General features: G+C 48.2%; 1 protein-coding gene across 2 annotated transcripts in view; it reads left to right on the forward strand.

Annotated features, from left to right (window-relative positions):
- The window catches only part of RBM23 (RNA binding motif protein 23), a 454,647-nt gene that overhangs the window by 60,384 nt on the left and 367,756 nt on the right, over positions 1-26,507 (forward strand). For both annotated transcript variants that reach the window (XM_069238236.1, XM_069238237.1), the window contains exon 3: positions 1,006-1,052. In XM_069238236.1, coding sequence (XP_069094337.1) covers positions 1,006-1,052 — 47 coding nt within the window. The remainder of the gene's footprint in view (positions 1-1,005; positions 1,053-26,507) is intronic.

Consider the following 26,507-nt stretch of genomic DNA (forward strand, 5'->3'; position numbering starts at 1 on the left):
CACCCGGCCGCCCCCGCGCTGCTGAGGGTGAAATTTCTGTGTGGGCTTGTGTCCCCCCCGGTGCCCTACAAAACCCCCCTGGTCTGCCCTCCGAAGACGCGGGTACTTACCTGCAAGCAGACCGGAACCGGGGCACCCCCTTCTCTCCATTCTAGCCTATGCGTTTTGGGCACCACTTTGAACTCTGCACCTGACCGGCCCTGAGCTGCTGGTGTGGTGACTTTGGGGTTGCTCTGAACCCCCAACGGTGGGCTACCTTGGACCAAGAACTGAACCCTGTAAGTGTCTTACTTACCTGGTAAAACTAACAAAAACTTACCTCCCCCAGGAACTGTGAAAATTGCACTAAGTGTCCACTTTTAAAACCGCTATTTGTCAATAACTTGAAAAGTATACATGCAATTGAAATGATTCAAAGTTCCTAATGTACTTACCTGCAATACCTTTCAAACAAGATATTACATGTTAAATTTGAACCTGTGGTTCTTAAAATAAACTAAGAAAAGATATTTTTCTATAACAAAACCTATTGGCTGGATTTGTCTCTGAGTGTGTGTACCTCATTTATTGTCTATGTGTATGTACAACAAATGCTTAACACTACTCCTTGGATAAGCCTACTGCTCGACCACACTACCACAAAATAGAGCATTAGTATTATCTATTTTTACCACTATTTTACCTCTAAGGGGAACCCTTGGACTCTGTGCATGCTATTCCTTACTTTGAAATAGCACATACAGAGCCAACTTCCTACACTGTCTGAATCAAATTTTAGGTGTTTACCTGATGTTCCTGTTGTTCGAGATAAACAGTTTGTTCCACCTAAGTACACATCCTGCAAAACAGATCAGTGACACAAAGGCTGAAAATGTTATCTTTGGATTAATAGCTTTTAATATTAATTTTGTCTGTTTTCTTTCTTTCTTTCGCCCCTCCTCCCCCTCATTCTGTCACTCCCTACACAACTGCACGTCATTTGTACATTGTTCGTGACCTGTCTAGGATGAAAGCCAGAGGAATGAGGCGAATCAGGAGGCAGAGAGCAGTAGGTGAGTTGGAGTGGATTGATCTTTAATTGTAGCAGTCAGCCTGTTGTGATGATGCAGAGTGGTGGCTCTCTAAATACTGTCAGTTCCAGAGTTTCTATTGCCACAAGGCTGTCTATCTGGCGCTCGGTAAAATTCATAACTTGAGATGTTATTTGAAAAGCCACAATAGTCCAGCAAACCATGCAGTTCAGTTTTAAACCTCATTCTCTACAAGTCAAAATGTGCTACTGTTCATTTAAACAATGACAAATTATGTGTCACAAAACATATTAAAAATTGCTATAAATCGTGTACTATTTCAAAGGTCTTATGCATTCAACTACATTTTTTTGTTAGAATAATCTCTTGTCTTTAGAGGCAAGAACACGTTTTTTGAGGGAGAATATTAGCTGAAATCTAACACTGTCATATTAGTTGATTGGATCATGTTTGTGCTGCGTTTTTTTAGGTCTCGGGGCAGTTGTCAAGTATGAGGCAGTAACTGGTAGGTTTACAGTTATTTACCATTAGTGTCCTTGGACAACATTGCTATTCATTAAAATTGAGCGACAAAGTAGTTCCTTTTAAAAACCAATCTGCTCTACCCTATTATCCTGAGAGTTTGCTCTGACTCAAGGATTTGATGTGAAGTTAGCTTAGGAAAAAGATAGGGATATAGATAAGTCGATACCTTTTTAAATATCCAGGCAGTTTCTCGTCAAAATACATCACCCAAACAAACTGGATCACACCTATCTTGGTAGAATTGTTCTAGGAGCAGGGGCTAAAAACTATCTCAGACAAGGGCACCTAAAGCAGGTGCCAGAGATGTCAGTAGCCTTCTGGTTACTGGTCAGAATAAGGAGATCAGATTCAAGTGATGATATTTCTAGAACTGGGACAAGGAGGAGTCCAGCAGTTAGTTACTTGACAACTGCCTCCATCAAGATGAGACCCAAGGTCAGGGTTGAAGTATGAGTTTTTCCAGACTTCTTGGAATGCCGGAAGAGGCGCGAACAGTCACCCCAGTTGCATAGGGACAATGCAGACTTGCAGCTTACTTTTGTGATACAATGGATGCAACAGACCCATCAAGATGTCTCCCATGCAGACCCTTTCAGTCAACTGGGTGTTGGCTGTCTTCTGTTGATCAGGTCATTATTCCAGGTAGGTGTACAGTTCAGATTCTCATCACTCTTTATCTATAGGTCCAGCAACAAGTTGGTTCCCAGATTTAGGCCCACTCTGGAGGGAATACAGTAAACTCACAGCGGTTCATCTACTGAGTTTGATTATATTCTTTTCTGATACTGGTCTATAAGACATCCTTGGTAATGAAGTATGGCTACAGATGGCCAGTACTAATACTCCTGGTGGCCTGGCATGGCTATTAAGGGGAGGGTACACCCCAGCTCCCGATCTGTGGGTGGTATTCTTCTTACTCTTGGAGCCCTGATTCATGAACCCCTGCTCTGCCATTTTTCATGAATAGTTGCGTCTGGCTCGAGTGTATTTGAAATGGCTCTGTCTGACAATTATACATGCATGTAAAAATTGAGAAGTGGATTTCATTCTGGCAGGTACAGCTTAAAAACTCTACCACTTAAAAGGACAGTGTATGAAGCTGGCTCTGTATATAGTGTCCAGCAAACACAGGTTTAACGACTTACAAAGCCAATCTCAGGAAGTTAAGGTAAGTACTGGACACTGATCAGAACCACACCAGCAGGTCACTCCGAGCAGCGCTGGGGCAGCCAAGTGCAGAGGAGCAGTAAGGAGCTGATACCCTATGGTTTCCTATGGGAGTTTGGTCCTTGTGAAGACCGGCTGTGGCTGGGAAGCCAGTCAAGGACAACAAACAGGTAGGTAGTAGGCTCTGGGTGCTTGGGGATGTAGGTGCTCCTTTGGTCCTCTTCTCCTGTGCCCAGGGGCGACTAGTGCAGGGGTGTCAGGCATCGGCTTTTCATGACTGGAAGCACTTGCGGTCAGGGGGTCCTGTATGTTTAGGCTGCAAATGTCGTGGGGGAGTCCAGCAGGGTTTGACCTAGGGTGGACTCGCGCTCATAGGAGTTTGGGGATGTCATTGGCACTGATGACCCACCTCAGCTGAGGTCAGGGGCCACTGGGTGCAGTGGTTTCTGTAGCGGTCATATCTTCTCTCTCCACAAGCCTGGGGCAGAGCGGGCCTGCGTGTTGGGGCTGCAGGCAACTTGAATGAGTCCAGCACAGGTGACACTGGTGGACTTTATGCACAGCAGGGGAGCCCTGCTGTCACCGTTGGCGCGCTTCTCACTGGGTCGATGTAGTCTGGTGCAGAGGTCACTTCAGGTGTCCGGTTTCAAGGCTGCAGGGTCTTTGCCGGATACCTTGTTGCTGAGCAGGACCGCTGCTCACCGGAATCTGAGTCTTTTTAGGAGGCAGGCAGGCTTCCTGGGTTTCTTGCAGCTGCAGGACGAGTCTTTTTGTGTAGAGTCTGGTGAGGTTAGCAGGCACGCCGGAATGCCTGGTACCGGGTCCGCTGTGTAGGAAGCTGGCCTGGTGTGTGGTGAGCACCTATGGTGTTTTCACCCTATACCAGGTCTAGGTATCCCCTATTAGTGAGGTGTAGGCAGTGTCTAGGAAGCCAGGCTGTCTAGAGGTAGCTGTGGGTGATCAGCCAAGGCTTATTTAGGAGACCTGCAAAGCTCATGCAATATCACATGTAGTCACACAGCTCTCATACACATGAAAGAACTGCACAGTGTCACAAAAATAAAGATACTTTATGTTCGATGGCATCTGTCGCTGTAGATACGCATGTTTTGCAATAGCTCGCCATCTGGTGTTGGGCCGGAGTGTTACAAGTTGTTTTTCTTCTAAGAAGTCTTTCGAGTCACGGGACCGAGTGGTGACTCCTTTTGTCTCCATTGCGCATGGGCGTCGACTCCATCTTAGATTGTTTTTTTTCCGCCATCGGGTTCGGACGTGTTCCTGTCGCTCCGAGTTTCGGAACGGAAAGATAGCTAATTTCGGAAGATTTTCGTCGGTATTGTTGCGTTCGGGATCGGCGTAGTTAGATTCAACACCGCATCGAAGATCGAAGAGCTCCGGTGCCCTTCGGGGTAGTTTTTCGATCCCCCGTCGGGGCCTGGTCGGCCCGACCACGTGCTGAACAACGCCGATGGAACGGACCCCGTTCCGTTTCTGCCCCAAATGCCACAATAAATACCCCTATACAGACCAACACTTGGTCTGTAACCTGTGCCTGTCACCTGAGCACAGTGAAGACACCTGCGAGGCCTGTCGTGCGTTCCGGTCCCGAAAAACTCTCCGAGACCGTCGAGCCAGAAGACTTCAGATGGCGTCCGCGTCGACAGCCCACCGGGAGTTCGAGGAACAAGAAGAGGAGGGATCCTTTTCGATCCAAGAATCGGACTCCGAAGGATTCGACGATACACAAACCGTGAGTAAGACGTCGAAAACCACACAGAGGAAGATTTACAAGGCCCAGGGGACGCCACTGCCTTCAGGCCATGGCTCCACCCATAAATTCGGTGACCGACCGTCGGCACCGAAAAAGGCCCAAACAGTGCCGAGATCGTCCGACTCCGGTCGAGACACCGGCACGCAGCCTTCTCGGGACCGAGAAAGTGCTGGAGACAAGCCTCGACACCGAGATACCGGTGTGGACACGGCTCGACGCCGAGACAGCGGCACCGAAGAAGATCGACGCCGAGAGGTTTCGGCCCCGAAAATGAAAAAAGTCACCTCGGAGCCGAAAAAACACGCAGACAGGGTTTCGATCCCGAAACAAACTGCAAGCGACCCAGCTTCAGGCTCTTATACAGAAGAGCACTCGCTAACCTCCCAAATGCAAAAGCATAGGTTTGAGGAAGAGCTACAATCAACTGATGTGGACCATACGCAAAAGCGTATTTTCATACAGCAGGGGACAGGTAAAATAAGCACCCTTCCCCCCATTAGAAGAAAGAGAAGGTTGGAGTTCCAAACTGAACAGACACCACAACCAAAAGTGGTGAAAAGAGTTACCCCACCACCCTCTCCTCCGCCCGTGATTAACGTCTCACCAGCACAAACTCCATCACACTCCCCAGCTCACACCACCATAAGTCAGGGTGACCAAGATCAAGACGCATGGGACCTATACGACGCCCCAGTGTCAGATAACAGCCCGGAGGCATACCCTACGAAGCCATCTCCACCAGAGGACAGCACCGCGTATTCTCAAGTGGTGGCTAGAGCAGCACAATTTCACAACGTAAGCCTCCACTCAGAACAGGTCGAGGATGATTTTTTATTCAACACACTCTCCTCCACCCACAGCTCATACCAAAGCCTGCCTATGCTCCCTGGTATGCTCCGGCACGCAAAAGAAATCTTTAAGGAGCCGGTCAAAAGTAGGGCAATTACACCAAGGGTGGAAAAAAAGTATAAGGCGCCTCCTACAGACCCGGTTTTCATCACTACACAGCTGCCACCAGACTCTGTCGTTGTAGGAGCAGCTAGGAAAAGGGCCAACTCCCACACATCTGGAGATGCACCACCCCCAGATAAAGAAAGCCGCAAGTTCGATGCAGCTGGTAAAAGAGTCGCAGCACAAGCTGCAAACCAGTGGCGCATCGCGAACTCCCAGGCACTACTTGCGCGCTATGACAGAGCCCACTGGGACGAGATGCAACATCTCATTGAACATCTGCCCAAGGACTTACAAAATAGGGCAAAACAAGTGGTTGAGGAGGGACAGACCATTTCCAACAACCAGATCCGCTCCTCTATGGACGCTGCAGATACAGCTGCACGGACAATTAATACATCTGTAACTATCAGAAGGCATGCATGGCTCCGCACGTCTGGATTTAAACCAGAGATTCAACAAGCAGTTCTCAATATGCCTTTTAACGAAAAAGAACTGTTCGGTCCAGAAGTGGACACAGCGATTGAGAAACTCAAAAAAGATACGGACACTGCCAAAGCCATGGGCGCACTCTACTCCCCGCAGAGCAGAGGGAATTACAGCACATTCCATAAAACACCCTTTCGAGGGGGGTTTCGGGGTCAGAGCACACAAGCCAGCACCTCACAAGCAACACCGTCCAGTTACCAGGGACAGTATAGAGGAGGTTTTCGGGGACAATATAGAGGAGGGCAATTCCCTAGGAATAGAGGAAGATTTCAGAGCCCCAAAACCCCTACTACTAAACAGTGACTCACATGTCACTCACCCCCTCCACACAACACCAGTGGGGGGAAGAATAAGTCATTATTACAAAGCATGGGAGGAAATCACTACAGACACTTGGGTTCTAGCAATTATCCAACATGGTTATTGCATAGAATTTCTACAATTCCCTCCAAACATACCACCAAAAGCACAAAATTTGACAACACACGATTCCAATCTCCTGGAGATAGAAGTGCAGGCACTATTGCAAAAGAATGCAATCGAATTAGTGCCAAACACACAAATAAACACAGGAGTTTACTCACTGTACTTTCTGATACCAAAGAAGGACAAAACGCTGAGACCAATCCTAGACCTCAGAGTAGTGAACACTTTCATCAAATCAGACCACTTTCACATGGTCACACTACAAGAAGTATTGCCATTGCTAAAACTACACGACTACATGGCAACTTTAGACCTCAAGGATGCTTATTTCCATATACCAATACACCCATCGCACAGGAAATACCTAAGGTTTGTATTCAAGGGAATACATTACCAATTCAAGGTACTGCCTTTCGGATTAACAACCGCACCAAGAGTCTTTACCAAATGTCTAGCGGTAGTCGCTGCACACATAAGAAGGCAGCAAATACATGTGTTCCCATATCTAGACGACTGGCTAATCAAGGCCCATTCGTTAATAGAGTGCTCAAATCACACAAATCATATCATACAAACCCTCTTCAAACTAGGGTTCACCGTCAATTTCACAAAATCCAAAATTCTGCCGCGCAAGGTACAACAATACCTGGGAGCCATAATAGACACATCAAAAGGAGTAGCCACTCCAAGTCCACAAAGAATTCAAAATTTCAACACCATCATACAACGCACGTATCCAACACAAAGGATACAAGCAAAGATGGTACTACAACTCCTAGGCATGATGTCTTCATGCATAGCCATTGTCCCAAACGCAAGACTGCACATGAGGCCCTTACAACAGTGCCTAGCATCACAATGGTCACAAGCACAGGGTCACCTTCTAGATCTGGTGTTAATAGACCGCCAAACTTACCTCTCGCTTCTGTGGTGGAACAACATAAATTTAAACAAAGGGCGGCCTTTCCAAGACCCAGTGCCACAATACGTAATAACAACAGATGCTTCCATGACAGGGTGGGGAGCACACCTCGATCAACACAGCATACAAGGACAATGGAACGTACATCAAACAAAACTGCATATAAATCACCTAGAACTTCTAGCAGTTTTTCAAGCACTAAAAGCTTTCCAGCCAATAATAGTTCACAAATACATTCTCGTCAAAACAGACAACATGACAACAATGTATTATCTAAACAAGCAAGGGGGGACGCACTCCACGCAGTTAAGCCTGCTAGCACAAAAGATTTGGCGTTGGGCAATTCACAACCAAATTCGCCTAATAGCAAAATTTATACCAGGGATCCAAAATCAACTCGCAGACAATCTCTCTCGAGATCACCAACAGGTCCACGAATGGGAAATTCACCCCCAAATTCTGAACACTTATTTCAAACTCTGGGGAACACCTCAGATAGACTTGTTTGCGACAAAGGAGAACGCAAAATGCCAAAACTTCGCATCCAGATACCCACACAAACAGTCCCAAGGCAATGCCCTATGGATGAACTGGTCAGGGATATTTGCTTACGCTTTTCCTCCTCTCCCTCTCCTTCCTTACCTGGTAAACAAACTCAGTCAAAACAAACTCAAACTCATATTAATAGCACCAACTTGGGCAAGGCAACCCTGGTACACAACGCTGCTAGACCTATCAGTAGTACCCTGCATCAAATTGCCCAACAGGCCAGATCTGTTGACACAACACAACCAAAAGATCAGACACCCAGATCCAGCATCGCTGAATCTAGGAATCTGGCTCCTGAAATCCTAGAATTCGGGCACTTACAACTTACCCAAGAATGTATGGAAGTCATAAAACAAGCCAGAAGGCCATCCACCAGGCACTGCTATGCAAGTAAATGGAAGAGGTTTGTTTGCTACTGCCATATTAATCAAATACAACCATTACACACAACTCCAGAACATGTAGTGGGTTACTTGCTTCACTTACAAAAATCTAACCTGGCTTTCTCTTCCATTAAAATACACCTTGCAGCAATATCTGCATACCTGCAGACTACCTATTCAACTTCCCTATATAAGATACCAGTCATTAAAGCATTCATGGAGGGCCTTAGGAGAATTATACCACCAAGAACACCACCTGTTCCTTCATGGAACCTAAATGTTGTCCTAACTAGACTTATGGGTCCACCTTTTGAACCCATGCACTCCTGCGAAATACAGTTCCTAAGCTGGAAGGTGGCATTTCTCATCGCCATTACTTCCCTAAGAAGAGTAAGCGACATTCAGGCGTTTACAATACAGGAACCTTTTATACAACTACACAAGAATAAGGTCGTCCTAAGGACCAATCCTAAATTTTTGCCAAAGGTTATTTCACCGTTCCATCTAAATCAAACAGTGGAACTTCCAGTGTTCTTTCCACAGCCAGATACCGTAGCTGAAAGGGCACTACATACATTAGATGTCAAAAGAGCATTGATGTATTACATTGACAGAACAAAAAACATCAGAAAGACTAAACAACTATTTATTGCATTTCAAAAACCTCATGCAGGAAACCCAATATCAAAACAAGGTATAGCCAGATGGATAGTTAAATGCATCCAAATCTGCTACCTTAAAGCTAAACGACAGCTGCCCATTACACCAAGGGCACACTCAACCAGAAAGAAAGGTGCTACCATGGCCTTTCTAGGAAACATCGCAATGCAAGAAATATGTAAGGCAGCCACATGGTCTACGCCTCACACATTCACCAAGCACTACTGTGTAGACGTGTTATCCGCACAACAAGCCACAGTAGGTCAAGCCGTACTAAGAACATTATTTCAAACTACTTCCACTCCTACAGGCTGATCCACCGCTTTTTGGGAGATAACTGCTTACTAGTCTATGCAAAACGTGCGTATCTACAGCGACAGATGCCATCGAACTGAAAATGTCACTTACCCAGTGTACATCTGTTCGTGGCATCAGTCGCAGTAGATTCGCATGTGCCCACCTGCCTCCCCGGGAGCCTGTAGCAGTTTGGAAGTTACCTTCAACTATTTATATATGTATCATCTCAACCTTAAATAGGTGCATACTTAGTCACTCCATTGCATGGGCACTATTACTACAATTCAACTCCTACCTCACCCTCTGCGGGGAAAAACAATCGAAGATGGAGTCGACGCCCATGCGCAATGGAGACAAAAGGAGGAGTCACTCGGTCCCGTGACTCGAAAGACTTCTTCGAAGAAAAACAACTTGTAACACTCCGGCCCAACACCAGATGGCGAGCTATTGCAAAACATGCGAATCTACTGCGACTGATGCCACGAACAGATGTACACTGGGTAAGTGACATTTTCATTTATTGACACAAATACAGCAACACTGTATAGGCAATACTCTAATAGCCGGTGAGTAAACACACTATTGTATACACCTTAGTAATCAGGAATGGGCATAGAAAGGAATAGAAAACAGTGAGGGGAGACCAAACCATATACTAAACAAGCATTTGCAATGCAATCGGTCTCGCATTTGCTCGTGTTAAAGCTACTAGCGTTATAAACTCCTAACCGGACTTTTCATACCACATAACTTGAAAATCAAAAGTAAAACAGTTTTACATAAGCGAGCCAATTCACAGCGCCACGGCCGCCATGAGCATCAGCGATAACGAAAGACACAAAAGGAAAAAGAAGTTCGCTCTCAGTCAAACTTATCGGCTAAAGTGCAATTAGACATGTAACAGGGTCAATAGCCAAGGCGGTAACTAAACCGCCCCAAGGAGGGACAAACGTAAACCCTTTACCAATGTCATCAAAGGATTTTTGAAGGTCAAACCCACGAACAAGTGGTAGTGATGGGCGTGAGGTGGGGGTTGTTAAAAGCCCAGATACATGCTAACAGTCGGGGAAAAAACAGCGCATGCGCTCTGCTATGCTCAACCTAAATAATGGTATGCGAAAGTCAGACACTCACCCAGGTAAGTGGAATCTGTAGAGGGGAGCTGGGGGAACTAGGGACCCCAAAAGGTAAGTACCACAGAGTTTTTTTTAAAAGGACTGTGTGTAAGGAAATGCCTCCTTGGCATGGTTGCCCCCTGACTTTTTGCCTTTGCTGATGCTATGTTTACAATTGAAAGTGTGCTGAGGCCTGCTAACCAGGCCCCAGCACCAGTGTTCTTTCCCTAACCTGTACTTTTGTATCCACAATTGGCAGACCCTGGCATCCAGATAAGTCCCTTGTAACTGGTACTTCTAGTACCAAGGGCCCTGATGCCAAGGAAGGTCTCTAAGGGCTGCAGCATGTCTTATGCCACCCTGGAGACCTCTCACTCAGCACAGACACACTGCTTGCCAGCTTGTGTGTGCTAGTGAGGACAAAACGAGTAAGTCGACATGGCACTCCCCTCAGGGTGCCATGCCAGCCTCTCACTGCCTATGCAGTATAGGTAAGACACCCCTCTAGCAGGCCTTACAGCCCTAAGGCAGGGTGCACTATACCATAGGTGAGGGTACCAGTGCATGAGCACTGTACCCCTACAGTGTCTAAGCAAAACCTTAGACATTGTAAGTGCAGGGTAGCCATAAGAGTATATGGTCTGGGAGTTTGTCAAACACGAACTCCACAGCACCATAATGGCTACACTGAAAACTGGGAAGTTTGGTATCAAACTTCTCAGCACAATAAATGCACACTGATGCCAGTGTACATTTTATGGCAAAATACACCCCAGAGGGCACCTTAGAGGTGCCCCCTGAAACTTAACCGACTGTCTGTGTAGGCTGACTAGTTCCAGCAGCCTGCCACACTAGAGACATGTTGCTGGCCTCATGGGGAGAGTGCCTTTGTCACTCTGAGGCCAGTAACAAAGCCTGCACTGGGTGGAGATGCTAACACCTCCCCCAGGCAGGAGCTGTAACACCTGGCGGTGAGCCTCAAAGGCTCACCCCTTTGTCACAGCCCAGCAGGGCACTCCAGCTTAGTGGAGTTGCCCGCCCCTCCGGCCCCGGCCCCCACTTTTGGCGGCAAGGCCGGAGAAAATAATGAGAATAACAAGGAGGAGTCACTGGCCAGTCAGGACAGCCCCTAAGGTGTCCTGAGCTGAGGTGACTCTAACTTTTAGAAATCCTCCATCTTGCAGATGGAGGATTCCCCCAATAGGGTTAGGATTGTGACCTCCTCCCCTTGGGAGGAGGCACAAAGAGGGTGTACCCACCCTCAGGGCTAGTAGCCATTGGCTACTAACCCCCCAGACCTAAACACGCCCTTAAATTTAGTATTTAAGGGCTACCCTGAACCCTAGAAAATTAGATTCCTGCAAACTACAAGAAGAAGGACTGCCTAGCTGAAAACCCCTGCAGAGGAAGACCAGAAGACGACAACTGCCTTGGCTCCAGAAACTCACCGGCCTGTCTCCTGCCTTCCAAAGAACTCTGCTCCAGCGACGCCTTCCAAGGGACCAGCGACCTCTGAATCCTCTGAGGACTGCCCTGCTTCGAAAAAGACAAGAAACTCCCGAGGACAGCGGACCTGCTCCAAAAAGACTGCAACTTTGTTTCCAGAAGCAGCTTTAAAGAACCCTGCAACTCCCCGCAAGAAGCGTGAGACCGCGACTCTCTGAAACCTAAGTCCCGACGCCTGGAAAAGACCCTGCAACCGCAGCCCCCAGGACCTGAAGGACCGGACTTTCACTGCAGAAGTGACCCCCAGGAGTCCCTCTCCCTTGCCCAAGTGGAGGTTTCCCCGAGGAAGCCCCCCCTTGCCTGCCTGCAGCGCTGAAGAGATCCCTTGATCTCTCATTGACTTACATTGCGAACCCGACGCTTGTTCTAACACTGCACCCGGCCGCCCCCGCGCCGCTGTGGGTGAAATTTCTGTGTGGGCTTGTGTCCCCCCCGGTGCCCTACAAAACCCCCCTGGTCTGCCCTCCGAAGACGCGGGGACTTACCTGCAAGCAGACCGGAACCGGGGCACCCACCTTCTCTCCATTCTAGCCTATGCGTTTTGGGCACCACTTTGAACTCTGCACCTGACCGGCCCTGGGCTGCTGGTGTGGTAACTTTGGGGTTGCTCTGAACCCCCAACGGTGGGCTACCTTGGACCAAGAACTGAACCCTGTAAGTGTCTTACTTACCTGGTAAAACTAACAAAAACTTACCTCCCCCAGGAACTGTGAAAATTGCACTGTGTCCACTTTTAAAGTAGCTATTTGTGAATAACTTGAAAAGTATACATGCAATTGAAATGATTCAAAGTTCCTAATGTACTTACATGCAATACCTTTCAAACAAGATATTACATGTTAAATTTGAACCTGTGGTTCTTAAAATAAACTAAGAAAAGATATTTTTCTATAACAAAACCTATTGGCTGGATTTGTCTCTGAGTGTGTGTACCTCATTTATTGTCTATGTGTATGTACAACAAATGCTTAACACTACTCCTTGGATAAGCCTACTGCTCGACCACACTACCACAAAATAGAGCATTAGTATTATCTATTTTTACCACTATTTTACCTCTAAGGGGAACCCTTGGACTCTGTGCATGCTATTCCTTACTTTGAAATAGCACATACAGAGCCAACTTCCTACATTGGTGGATCAGCGGTGGGGTACAAGACTTTGCATTTGCTGGACTACTCAGCCAATACCTGATCACACGACAAATTCCAAAATTGTCATTAGAAATTGATTTTTGCAATTTGAAAAGTTTTCTAAATTCTTTAAAGTCCTGCTAGGGCCTTGTGTTAGATCCTGTTTAGCATTTCTTTTAGAGTTTAAAAGTTTGTAAAAGTTTGAATTAGATTCTAGAACCAGTTTTAGATTCTTAAAAAGTATTCCAACTTTTAGAAGCAAAATGTCTAGCACAGATGTGACTGTGGTGGAACTCGACACCACACCTTACCTCCATCTACAGATGAGAGAGCTAAGGTCACTCTGTAAACTAAAGAAAATAGCAATGGGCCCCAAACCTACCAAAGTACAGCTCCAGGAGCTTTTGGCAGAGTTTGAAAAGGCCAACCCCTCTGAGGATGGCAACTCAGAGGATGAAGATAGTGACTTGGAGGGAAATTCCCCCCCTCCAGTCCTACTTAGGGAGAGCAGGGCTTCTCAAGCCCTGACTCCACAAATAATAGTCAGAGATGCAGGTTCCCTCACAGGAGGGACCAACAACTCTGAAATCACTGAGGATAACTCCAGTGAAGAGGACATCCAGTTAGCCAGGATGGCCAAAAGATTGGCTTTGGAAAGACACATCCTAGCCATAGAGAGGGAAAGACAAGAGATGGGCCTAGGACCCATCAATGGTGGCAGCAACATAAATAGGGTCAGAGATTCTCCTGACATGTTGAAAATCCCTAAAGGGATTGTAACTAAATATGAAGATGGTGATGACATCACCAAATGGTTCACAGCTTTTGAGAGGGCTTGTGTAACCAGAAAAGTGAACAAATCTCACTGGGGTGCTCTCCTTTGGGAAATGTTCACAGGAAAGTGTAGGGATAGACTCCTCACACTCTCTGGAAATGATGCAGAATCTTATGACCTCATGAAGGGTACCCTGATTGAGGGCTTTGGATTCTCCACTGAGGAGTATAGGATTAGATTCAGGGGGGCTCAAAAATCCTCGAGCCAGACCTGGGTTGACTTTGTAGACTACTCAGTAAAAACACTAGATGGTTGGATTCAAGGCAGTGGTGTAAGTAATTATGATGGGCTGTACAATTTATTTGTGAAAGAACACCTGTTAAGTAATTGTTTCAATGATAAACTGCATCAGCATCTGGTAGACCTAGGACCAATTTCTCCCCAAGAATTGGGAAAGAAGGCGGACCATTGGGTCAAGACAAGGGTGTCCAAAACTTCCACAGGGGGTGACCAAAAGAAAGGGGTCACAAAACCTCCCCAGGGGAAAGGTGGTGAGACAGCCAAAAATAAAAATAGTAAAGAGTCTTCTACAGGCCCCCAAAAACCTGCACAGGAGGGTGGGCCCAGAGCCTCTTCACAAACCAATCCAGGGTACAAGGGTAAAAACTTTGATCCCAAAAAGGCCTGGTGTCGAAACTGTAGTCAGTCTGGACACCAAACTGGAGACAAGGCCTGTCCCAAGAAAAGTTCCACTCCAAACTCCAATCCAGGTAACACTGGAATGGCTAGTCTCCAAGTGGGATCAACAGTGTGCCCAGAGCAAATCAGGGTCCACACTGAAGCTACTCTAGTCTCTGAGGGTGGGGTGGATTTAGCCACACTAGCTGCCTGGCCTCCTAACATGCAAAAATACAGGCAGCAGCTCTTTATTAATGGGACACGTGTAGAGGGCCTGAGGGATACAGGTGCCAGTGTCACCATGGTGACAGAGAAACTGGTTTCCCCTGGCCAATACCTGACTGGAAAAACTTATACAGTCACCAACGCTGACAATCAGACTAAAGCACATCCCATGGCAATGGTAACTTTAGAATGGGGAGGGGTCAATGGCCTGAAACAGGTGGTGGTCTCCTCAAACATCCCAGTAGACTGTCTGCTTGGAAATGACCTGGAGTCCTCAGCATGGGCTGAGGTAGAACTAAAAACCCATGCAGCCATGCTGGGTATCCCTGAACTGGTGTGTGTAAAAACAAGAGCACAGTGCAAGGCACAGGGTGAAAAAGTAGAGCTGGAGTCTGGAAAAATGGCCCAGCCTACCAAGAGAAAAGGAAAGTCAGTTGGGAAACCAACTGCAACACAGTCAGAAAAAGAGAACCTCTCTTCTCAGGAAGAAGTTCTGCCCTCTGAGGGAACTGAGCCTTTGGAACTTGAACCTTATCAGGTTGAGCTCTTAGGCCCAGGGGGACCCTCAAGGGAGGAGCTGTGTAAGGGACAAGAAACCTGTCCCTCTCTTGAAGGCCTTAGGCAGCAAGCTGCTGAAGAGTCCAAGGGCAAGAAAAATGGAACACATAGGGTCTATTGGGAAGATGGACTCCTGTACACTGAGGCCAGAGACCCCAAACCTGGTGCCACTAGGAGAGTGGTAGTGCCTCAGTCGTTCAGAGAGTTTATTCTGACCTTAGCCCATGATATTCCCCTTGCTGGGCATTTGGGACAAACCAAGACGTGGGAGAGGTTAGTCAACCACTTCTACTGGCCCAATATGTCCCAGAAGGTTAAGGAGTTTTGCCTCTCCTGCCCCACCTGTCAATCCAGTGGTAAGACAGGTGGGCACCCAAAGGCCCCCCTCATTCCACTTCCAGTGGTGGGGGTCCCCTTTGAAAGAGTGGGTGTGGACATAGTTGGTCCACTGGAACCTCCCACAGCCTCAGGAAATATGTACATCCTGGTAGTAGTGGATCATGCTACTAGGTATCCTGAAGCTATTCCCCTTAGGTCGACTACTGCCCCTGCAGTAGCCAAGGCCCTCATTGGTATCTTTACCAGAGTGGGTTTTCCTAAGGAGGTGGTGTCTGACAGAAGTACCAACTTCATGTCAGCATACCTAAAACACATGTGGAATGAGTGTGGAGTGACTTACAAATTCACTACACCATACCATCCACAAACTAATGGCTTAGTTGAAAGATTCAACAAGACATTAAAAGGCATGATCATGGGGCTCCCAGAAAAACTCAAAAGGAGATGGGATGTCCTCTTGCCATGTCTGCTTTTTGCTTACAGAGAGGTGCCACAGAAGGGAGTAGGATTCTCACCCTTTGAACTTCTGTTTGGTCACCCTGTAAGGGGACCACTTGCTCTTGTTAAAGAAGGCTGGGAGAGACCTCTTCATGAGCCTAAACAAGACATAGTGGACTATGTACTTGGCCTTCGCTCTAGAATGGCAGAGTACATGGAAAAGGCAACCAAAAACCTTGAGGCCAGCCAACAGCTCCAGAAGTTTTGGTATGACCAAAAGGCTGCAATGGTTGAGTTCCAACCAGGGCAGAAAGTCTGGGTTCTGGAGCCTGTGGCTCCCAGGGCACTCCAGGACAAATGGAGTGGCCCTTACCCAGTGCTAGAAAGGAAGAGTCAGGTCACCTACCTGGTGGACCTGGGCACAAGCAGGAGCCCCAAGAGGGTGATCCATGTGAACCGCCTTAAGCTCTTCCATGACAGGGCTGATGTAAATCTGTTGATGGTAACAGATGAGGATCAGGAGGCAGAGAGTGAACCTCTCCCTGATCGTCTGTCATCAGACCCAAAAGATGGCTCAGTAGATGGAGTGATCTACTCAGACACCCTCTCTGGCCAACAGCAAGCTGATTGTAGGAGAGTCCTACAACAGTTTCCTGAACTCTTCTCCCTAACCCCTGGTCAGACACACCTGTGTACCCATGATGTGGACACAGGAGACAGCATGCCTGTCAAAAACAAAATTTTTAGACAGTCTGACCATGTTAAGGAAAGCATCAAGGTGGAAGTCCACAAGATGCTGGAATTGGGAGTAATTGAGTGCTGTGACAGCCCCTGGGCTAGCCCAGTGGTCTTAGTCTCCAAACCTCACACCAAAGATGGAAAGAAAGAGATGAGGTTTTGTGTGGACTACAGAGGGCTCAACTCTGTCACCAAGACAGATGCTCATCCCATTCCTAGAGCTGATGAGCTCATAGACAAATTAGGTGCTGCCAAATTCTTAAGTACCTTTGACTTGACAGCAGGGTACTGGCAAATAAAAATGGCACCTGGAGCAAAAGAGAAAACAGCATTCTCCACACCTGATGGGCATTATCAGTTTACTGTTATGCCCTTTGGTTTAAAGAATGCCCCTGCCACCTTCCAAAGGTTGGTGAATCAAGTCCTTGCTGGTCTGGAGTCCTTTAGCACAGCTTATCTTGATGATATTGCTGTCTTTAGCTCCACCTGGCAGGATCACCTGGTCCACCTGAAGAAGGTTTTGAAGGCTCTGCAATCTGCAGGCCTCTCTATCAAGGCATCCAAATGCCAGATAGGGCAGGGAACTGTGGTTTACTTGGGCCACCATGTAGGTGGAGGCCAAGTTCAGCCACTCCAACCCAAGATCCAGACTATTCTGGACTGGGTAGCTCCAAAAACCCAGACTCAAGTCAGGGCATTCCTTGGCTTGACTGGGTACTACAGGAGGTTTGTGAAGGGATATGGATCCATTGTGACAGCCCTCACTGAACTCACCTCCAAGAAAATGCCCAAGAAAGTGAACTGGACTGTGGAATGCCAACAGGCCTTTGACACCCTGAAACAAGCAATGTGCTCAGCACCAGTTCTAAAAGCTCCAGATTATTCTAAGCAGTTCATTGTGCAGACAGATGCCTCTGAACATGGGATAGGGGCAGTTTTGTCCCAAACAAATGATGATGGCCTTGACCAGCCTGTTGCTTTCATTAGCAGGAGGTTACTCCCCAGGGAGCAGCGTTGGAGTGCCATTGAGAGGGAGGCCTTTGCTGTGGTTTGGTCCCTGAAGAAGCTGAGACCATACCTCTTTGGGACTCACTTCCTAGTTCAAACTGACCACAGACCTCTCAAATGGCTGATGCAAATGAAAGGTGAAAATCCTAAACTATTGAGGTGGTCCATCTCCCTACAGGGAATGGACTTTATAGTGGAACACAGACCTGGGACTGCCCATGCCAATGCAGATGGCCTTTCCAGGTTCTTCCACTTAGAAAATGAAGACTCTCTTGGGAAAGGTTAGTCTCATCCTCTTTCGTTTGGGGGGGGGGGGGGTTGTGTAAGGAAATGCCTCCTTGGCATGGTTGCCCCCTGACTTTTTGCCTTTGCTGATGCTATGTTTACAATTGAAAGTGTGCTGAGGCCTGCTAACCAGGCCCCAGCACCAGTGTTCTTTCCCTAACCTGTACTTTTGTATCCACAATTGGCAGACCCTGGCATCCAGATAAGTCCCTTGTAACTGGTACTTCTAGTACCAAGGGCCCTGATGCCAAGGAAGGTCTCTAAGGGCTGCAGCATGTCTTATGCCACCCTGGAGACCTCTCACTCAGCACAGACACACTGCTTGCCAGCTTGTGTGTGCTAGTGAGGACAAAACGAGTAAGTCGACATGGCACTCCCCTCAGGGTGCCATGCCAGCCTCTCACTGCCTATGCAGTATAGGTAAGCCACCCCTCTAGCAGGCCTTACAGCCCTAAGGCAGGGTGCACTATACCATAGGTGAGGGTACCAGTGCATGAGCACTGTACCCCTACAGTGTCTAAGCAAAACCTTAGACATTGTAAGTGCAGGGTAGCCATAAGAGTATATGGTCTGGGAGTTTGTCAAACACGAACTCCACAGCACCATAATGGCTACACTGAAAACTGGGGAGTTTGGTATCAAACTTCTCAGCACAATAAATGCACACTGATGCCAGTGTACATTTTATGGCAAAATACACCCCAGAGGGCACCTTAGAGGTGCCCCCTGAAACTTAACCGACTGTCTGTGTAGGCTGACTAGTTCCAGCAGCCTGCCACACTAGAGACATGTTGCTGGCCTCATGGGGAGAGTGCCTTTGTCACTCTGAGGCCAGTAACAAAGCCTGCACTGGGTGGAGATGCTAACACCTCCCCCAGGCAGGAGCTGTAACACCTGGCGGTGAGCCTCAAAGGCTCACCCCTTTGTCACAGCACCGCAGGACACTCCAGCTAGTGGAGTTGCCCGCCCCTCCGGCCCCGGCCCCCACTTTTGGCGGCAAGGCTGGAGAAAATAATGAGAATAACAAGGAGGAGTCACTGGCCAGTCAGGACAGCCCCTAAGGTGTCCTGAGCTGAGGTGACTCTAACTTTTAGAAATCCTCCATCTTGCAGATGGAGGATTCCCCCAATAGGGTTAGGATTGTGACCCCCTCCCCTTGGGAGGAGGCACAAAGAGGGTGTACCCACCCTCAGGGCTAGTAGCCATTGGCTACTAACCCCCCAGACCTAAACACGCCCTTAAATTTAGTATTTAAGGGCTACCCTGAACCCTAGAAAATTAGATTCCTGCAACAACAAGAAGGACTGCCTAGCTGAAAACCCCTGCAGAGGAAGACCAGAAGACAACAACTGCCTTGGCTCCAGAAACTCACCGGCCTGTCTCCTGCCTTCCAAAGAACTCTGCTCCAGTGACGCCTTCCAAAGGGACCAGCGACCTCTGAATCCTCTGAGGACTGCCCTGCTTCGACGACGACAAGAAACTCCTGAGGACAGCGGACCTGCTCCAAAAAGACTGCAACTGTGTTTTAAGAAGCAGCTTTAAAGAACCCTGCAACTCCCCGCAAGAAGCGTGAGACTTGCAACACTGCACCCGGCGACCCCGACTCGGCTGGTGGAGAACCAACACCTCAGGGAGGACCCCCGGACTACTCTACGACTGTGAGTACCAAAACCTGTCCCCCCTGAGCCCCCACAGCGCCGCCTGCAGAGGGAATCCCGAGGCTTCCCCTGACCGCGACTCTCTGAAACCTAAGTCCCGACGCCTGGAAAAGACCCTGCAACCGCAGCCCCCAGGACCTGAAGGACCGGACTTTCACTGCAGAAGTGACCCCCAGGAGTCCCTCTCCCTTGCCCAAGTGGAGGTTTCCCCGAGGAAGCCCCCCCTTGCCTGCCTGCAGCGCTGAAGAGATCCTTTGATCTCTCATTGACTTACATTGCGAACCCGACGCTTGTTCTAACACTGCACCCGGCCGCCCCCGCGCCGCTGTGGGTGAAATTTCTGTGTGGGCTTGTGTCCCCCCCGGTGCCCTACAAAACCCCCCTGGTCTGCCCTCCGAAGACGCGGGGACTTACCTGCAAGCAGACCGGAACCGGGGCACCCCCTTCTCTCCATTCTAGCCTATGCGTTTTGGGCACCACTTTGAACTCTGCACCTGACCGGCCCTGAGCTGCTGGTGTGGTAACTTTGGGGTTGCTCTGAACCCCCAACGGTGGGCTACCTTGGACGAAGAACTGAACCCTGTAAGTGTCTTACTTACCTGGTAAAACTAACAAAAACTTACCTCCCCCAGGAACTGTGAAAATTGCACTGTGTCCACTTTTAAAGTAGCTATTTGTGAATAACTTGAAAAGTATACATGCAATTGAAATGATTCAAAGTTCCTAATGTACTTACCTGCAATACCTTTCAAACAAGATATTACATGTTAAATTTGAACCTGTGGTTCTTAAAATAAACTAAGAAAATATATTTTTCTATAACAAAACCTATTGGCTGGATTTGTCTCTGAGTGTGTGTACCTCATTTATTGTCTATGTGTATGTACAACAAATGCTTAACACTACTCCTTGGATAAGCCTACTGCTCGCCCACACTACCACAAAATAGAGCATTAGTATTATCTATTTTTACCACTATTTTACCTCTAAGGGGAACCCTTGGACTCTGTGCATGCTATTCCTTACTTTGAAATAGCACATACAGAGCCAACTTCCTACACTGTGCAAGACCCAAGCAAGACTGCAAGCAACAGAAGATGGATCGAGACAGAAGAGGACCTGCAAATGAATGGACCAAGACCAGTTGGAGTGTCTGGTTGGGGCAGGAGCCACTACCCACCCTTCTGGAGATGCAGGACCAGGTCGACGGTGTGGGCCAAGAGTCTGCTATGTAGCACAGGAGCAGAGGAAAAAGTGAGTCGGACAATGTCCCACGGCGGAAGAAGAGTTGATGTCCGCCAGTGGTGTTGAAAAACCACCAAAAAGCCTGGACAAACGCAAGAGTCGCAAAAGAGAAATTGCAGAGCTGCTGGGAACCAGTATGATCTGGGAGGGGGGACTCAACCCAAGGAGGGGAGTCCCAGGGGACCCACAGCAGTCAGGAGAACAAAAAGTCGTGGATGTAGCCCCCACAGGCAACTCGCAGGCACAGGAGTCGCTGTGAGGCCCAATCAGCACAACTGGAAAGGAGTCCCACGTCTCTGGAGCAGCAGGCAGTAGACTACACGTTGCAGGGAAGAGACTTGGAGGCCAGGGCTACATGGAGCCTGAAGTTCCCTTGAAGAGCCAACAAGCCTTGGTATCTGCAAGAGTTGCTTTGCACATGGGTGCTGTCCTTCAAGGAGAGGCAAAGACTAACCACCTCCAAAGTAGGACAGCTGGTAGAGAGGACCAAAGGGACCACTCAGGACCACCACCTTTGTTGCAGGATCCACGCATAGTTGCAGGAGAGAGAGGACCCACGCAGCCTGTCGTTACAGTTGGTGCCGGCGGATGCAGGGTAGTGACTGCTTCATTCCCAGGGAGATTCCTTCTTGCATCTTGGTGCAGACTGAAGACTTGCCGCCCTCAGAGGATGTAAAGCTGGTGAAATGGTGCAGTTGCTGGAAGGAGCCGGAGAAATAATGTTGCAGAGCGAAGTAGTCGCTGGAGCTGCAGATTGTAGGTTCCTGTGAAGTCCAGTTGTGGTTTCAGTGGCCAGAAGTCGAAGTAAATGTTGCAGAGGAGTCTTGCTTGAATCTTGCTCGTCGAATCTGAGGGCTCACCCAAGAGGGAAACTCTATATAGCCCTGGAAGGGGGATTGGTTACCTAGCAAGGTGACCACCTATCGGGAGGAGGATGCGACCTCACCTGCCTGACCTGGCCATCTGATGCTCCCAGAGGCCTCTGCCCACCTTGGATTCAAGATAGCAGAATCAAGTGGCCACGAGGACCTGTGGGCTCCAACCCTGGGGTGGTGATGGACAGGGGAGTGGTTACTCCCCTTTCCATTGTCCACTTCTGCGCCAGAGCAGGGACTGGAGGTCCCTTAACCGGTGCAGACTGGTTTATGCAAGGAAGGTACCAAATGTGGCCTTCAAAGCATACTAGTGACTTGCGGAGCCTACTCCTCCCAAGCCATGTAACTCCTATTTCCAAAGGGAGAGGGTTTTGCCTCCCTCTACCAAAGTAAATCCTTTGTTCTGCCTTCCTGGGCTTGAGCTGTTCAAGCAGCAGGAGGACAGAAACCTGTCTGTAGGATGGCAGCAGCCCGGGCTGCCCGGGAAAACCCCAGAAGACTGGTAGGAGCAAAGTTGGGGGTCCACTAAGGAGCATCCAGTGTGATTGGAATCATACTTCCAATACTGGGAACAGTATTGGGGGTATGATTCCGATATGTTTGATACGAAATGTGTAGGTACGGAGTTACCATTATGTAGCTGGACGTAGGTAGTGACCTATGTCCAGTACACGCATAAAATGGCATCCCCCCCCACTCACGAAGTCCATGAAAATGGAACTGGAGTTCGTGGGGGCACCTCCGGTAGTGCAGGGGTGCCCTCACAAACAGGTACTTGCACCTTTCCACTGAGCTAGGAAGGCCTGCCAAAGAGGTGACTTACAGTGACCTGTCGTGAAAAAGGGTGCATGCACCCTTTCACGCAGGCTGCAAAGACTGGCCTGTTGAAATGTTTGCATGGGCTCTCTGTGGGTGGCATAATACATGCTGTAGCCCATGGGGGAATCCCCTGGTACCCCAATACAATGTGTACCATATACTAGGGACTTACATGGGGGCACCAGTATGCCAAATATGGGGTTTAAGTGGTTCAAGTAACAAAGTTTGGAGGGAGAGCGCATAATCATTAGGGTCCTGGTTAGCAGGATCCCAGTGAACACAGTCAAACACACACTGACAACAGGCAGAAAATGGGGGTAACCATGCCAAGAAAGAGGGTACTTTCCTACAGGTGACTTAGTGACCAGGTGCAGTGATCAGTAGTGAAAAGGGTGCATGCACCCTTTCATGCAGGCTGCAATAGCAGACCTGCAGACACACTTTGCATGGGCTCCCATGGGTGGTATAATACATGCTGCAGCCCATGGGGGAAACTCATGGTGCCCCAATGCCTGGGTACCTAGGTACCATATACTAGGGACTTATATGGGGCACCAGTATTCCAACTGTGGGATGTAAAGTTAGGGACAACCAAATCCAGAGGGCTAGATCACAGTTCCTGGGGTCCTGGTTAGCTCAAGACACACTGACATCCGGCAAAAAGTAGGGGTAACCATGCCAAAAAAAGGATACTTTTTGCTGCACAGCAGACTCCTTGTCTCCATGGTAGACCTGGTCCTGCATCTCCAGAAGGGTATGTAGTGGCTCCTGCCACAACCGGACACTCCAACTTGTACTGAACTTGGTCCCTTTCTTTTGCAGGTCCTCTTCTGTCAGGATCTACCTTTGGTTTCTTCCAGTCTTGCTTGGGGCTTGCACAGTGTTTTTCCTAAGTTTGCCTGTGGGTTTGTGTAAAAAACAGGTACTTAGCTCTTCTCTCCTGGTCGCTGGGTGGTTCTGTAGCTCTAGCGCCATTGCCTAAGCTTCAATCAATCAAATACATTTCTTAAGTACTCTTCTCACTGGGTAGGGTCTCAAGGCACTGGGGGGGTGGGGGTTGGTGGGGCTGTTACTGCTCGAAAAGCCATGTTTTGAGGTGCTTTCTGAAGGTTAGGAGGTCCTGGGTCTTGGTAGGTTGGTGGGGAGGGAGTTCCAGGTTTTGGCTGCGAGGTGGGAGAAGAATCTGCCTCCGGAGCTGGTGCGTTGGATGCGGGAGACTGTAGCGAGGTCGCTGGAGCGGAGCTGTCGAGTTGGTATGTGGAAGTTGACTCGTTCGTTGAGGTAGGCCGGTCCAGTGTCATGGAGAGCTTTGTGAGCGTAGACCAGGATTTTGAAAATTATCCTTTTGTTGATGGGCAGCCAGCGTAGGGATCTGAGGTCGGTGGATATGTGTTCGTGGCGAGGGAGGATGAGGATGAGACGTGCAGCTGCGGTCTGGATTCGCTGGAGTAATCTTTGAAGCTTGGCTGTGGTCCCTGCGTAGAGGGCGTTGCCGTAGTCCAGTCTGCTGCTTATAAGAGCGTGGGTGACTGTTCTTCTTGTTTCTAAAGGAATCCATTTGAAAGTCTTGCGTAGCATGCAAAGGGTTTTGAAGCAGGAGGATGATATGGCGTTGATTTGCTGTGTCATGGAGAGAGACGAGTCCAGTATGATGCCAAGGTTGCGTGGGTGGTGAGTGTTGGAGGTGGTCTGAGGATGGTGGGCCACCAAGAGTCGTTCCATGCTGCCTTGTTGGGGCTGAAAATGATGATCTCTGTTTTGTCCAAGTTCAGTTTGAGGTGGCTTGCTGTCATCCAGTTGGCGATGTCGAGGAGTCCGGCGTACAGCTTATTCTTGGCGATCGCTGGGTTCCTAGTGAGGGAGATGATGAGCTGGGTGTCGTCAGCGTATGAAATGATGGTGATGCCGTGGGGACAGAGGATGTTGGCGAGAGGAGCTGTGTAGATGTTGAAGAGGGTGGGGCTGAGGGAGGGTCCTTGGGGGACCCCACAGATGATCTTGGTGGCTTTAGACCGGAAAGGAGGGAGGCAAACTCTTTGGGTTCTTTCGTAGAGGAAGGAGGTGAGCCAGTCCAAGGCTTTGTGTAAGCTTTGTATGTCTCTTAGATAAGTTTTGGCTGCTCATCCACAGCTACCTCTGGAGAGCCCTGGCTTCCTAGATACTGTCTACACCTCACTAATAGGGGATGCCTGGACCTGGTGTAGGGTGGGAACACCATAGGTGCTCACCACACACCAGGCCAGTTTCCTACAGTGAAAACTGCTGGGAAAGGCAAAATATGGTAAGAAAAATAGATGGACAGTTGTTTATGAACCGAAGGTGGAAGAAACTGCGGCCTTACAAAGGGAGGACATTGGTTTGATCAGTGGAGTGATGCCAGTAGGAAAGCTTGCAATGAGTGTGGAAATTAGAACCAAAGTAAACATGAGAGGAAGATAAAAGCACATGACTTACTGGGTAATGATGGGTCCTGAAGGATTAGGGAGTGGAGTAGAGGGGTTCTCAAAAAGATATGGAAGAAAATGAGTGGCCTACGAAAAGTCGCCGGCTCAGTGTGACAGTCGCTGTACACTAGTGCAAAGTCTAGCATGGGAAAATTGCATTTGTTAAAGGCATCCATCCACAGGTGAAAAGATGAGAACCAGGGAGGAGGAGAGAAAGAAAATACGCTAGGGGAGAAAATTGCCATGATAGGATGGGAAATAATGGAAACAATGGGAAAACAGTTTATCAAAGTTCATTTTGTCTTGTAGTTAAACGATCTTCGAAAACCTAATTATGAATGTTTATAAGTGCAGGGCTATATCAATGATAAAACAGACTAAACAGTCACAGTAAGAGCACTACATTGATAACTTAAGAAGTTCATTCCACAGAATTGTGCAATGACAGGTTGTTTAGGGCAGTAATGAAGAGTTCCAGTCTTCAAGAAGTCGGTTTTACAGTTGCAGCGGAGAATCCATTTAATTTGCCTTTTCTCCAAAATAGTACCTGTGTCACCTCCTTTTATGGGCTTGTTTACAGCTTTTATAATTTGCCTTTGTGGTCATGTTAATCTCATGGTTTCTTTGAGAAATTATAGTATAGCATAATATTCTACTTTTTAGGTGACATGTTTATTTTAATTTGTTCTGATGCTTGGCCGATGTAAATCCGGTGTAGGAAGTTGGCTCTGTATGTGCTATTTCAAAGTAAGGAATAGCATGCACAGAGTCCAAGGGGTTCCCCTTAGAGGTAAAATAGTGGTAAAAAGAGATAATACTAATGCTCTATTTTGTGGTAGTGTGGTCGAGCAGTAGGCTTATCCAAGGAGTAGTTGTAAAGAAATGGCTCCCTGTTGCAGTTACCCCCCACTTTTTGCCTGATACTGATGCTGACTTGACTGAGAAGAGTGCTGGGACCCTGCTAACCAGGCCCCAGCACCAGTGTTCCTTCACCTAAAATGTACCATTGTATCCACAATTGGCACACCCTGGCATTCAGATAAGTCCCTTGTAACTGGTACTTCTAGTACCAAGGGCCCTGATGCCAAGGAAGGTCTCTAAGGGCTGCAGCATGTCTTATGCCACCCTAGAGACCCCTCACTCAGCACAGACACACTGCTTACAAGCCTGTGTGTGCTAGTGAGAACAAAATGAGTAAGTCGACATGGCACTCCCCTCAGGGTGCCATGCCAGCCTCTCACTGCCTATGCAGTATAGGTAAGACACCCCTCTAGCAGGCCTTACAGCCCTAAGGCAGGGTGCACTATACCATAGGTGAGGGTACCAGTGCATGAGCACTGTGCCCCTACAGTGTCTAAACAAAACCTTAGACATTGTAAGTGCAGGGTAGCCATAAGAGTATATGGTCTGGGAGTCTGTTTTACACGAACTCCACAGCACCATAATGGCTACACTGAAAACTGGGAAGTTTGGTATCAAACTTCTCAGCACAATAAA

The sequence above is a fragment of the Pleurodeles waltl genome, chromosome 6 (genome assembly GCF_031143425.1).
Source record: "Pleurodeles waltl isolate 20211129_DDA chromosome 6, aPleWal1.hap1.20221129, whole genome shotgun sequence".
In the NCBI taxonomy this organism is placed as follows: Eukaryota; Metazoa; Chordata; class Amphibia; order Caudata; family Salamandridae; genus Pleurodeles; species Pleurodeles waltl.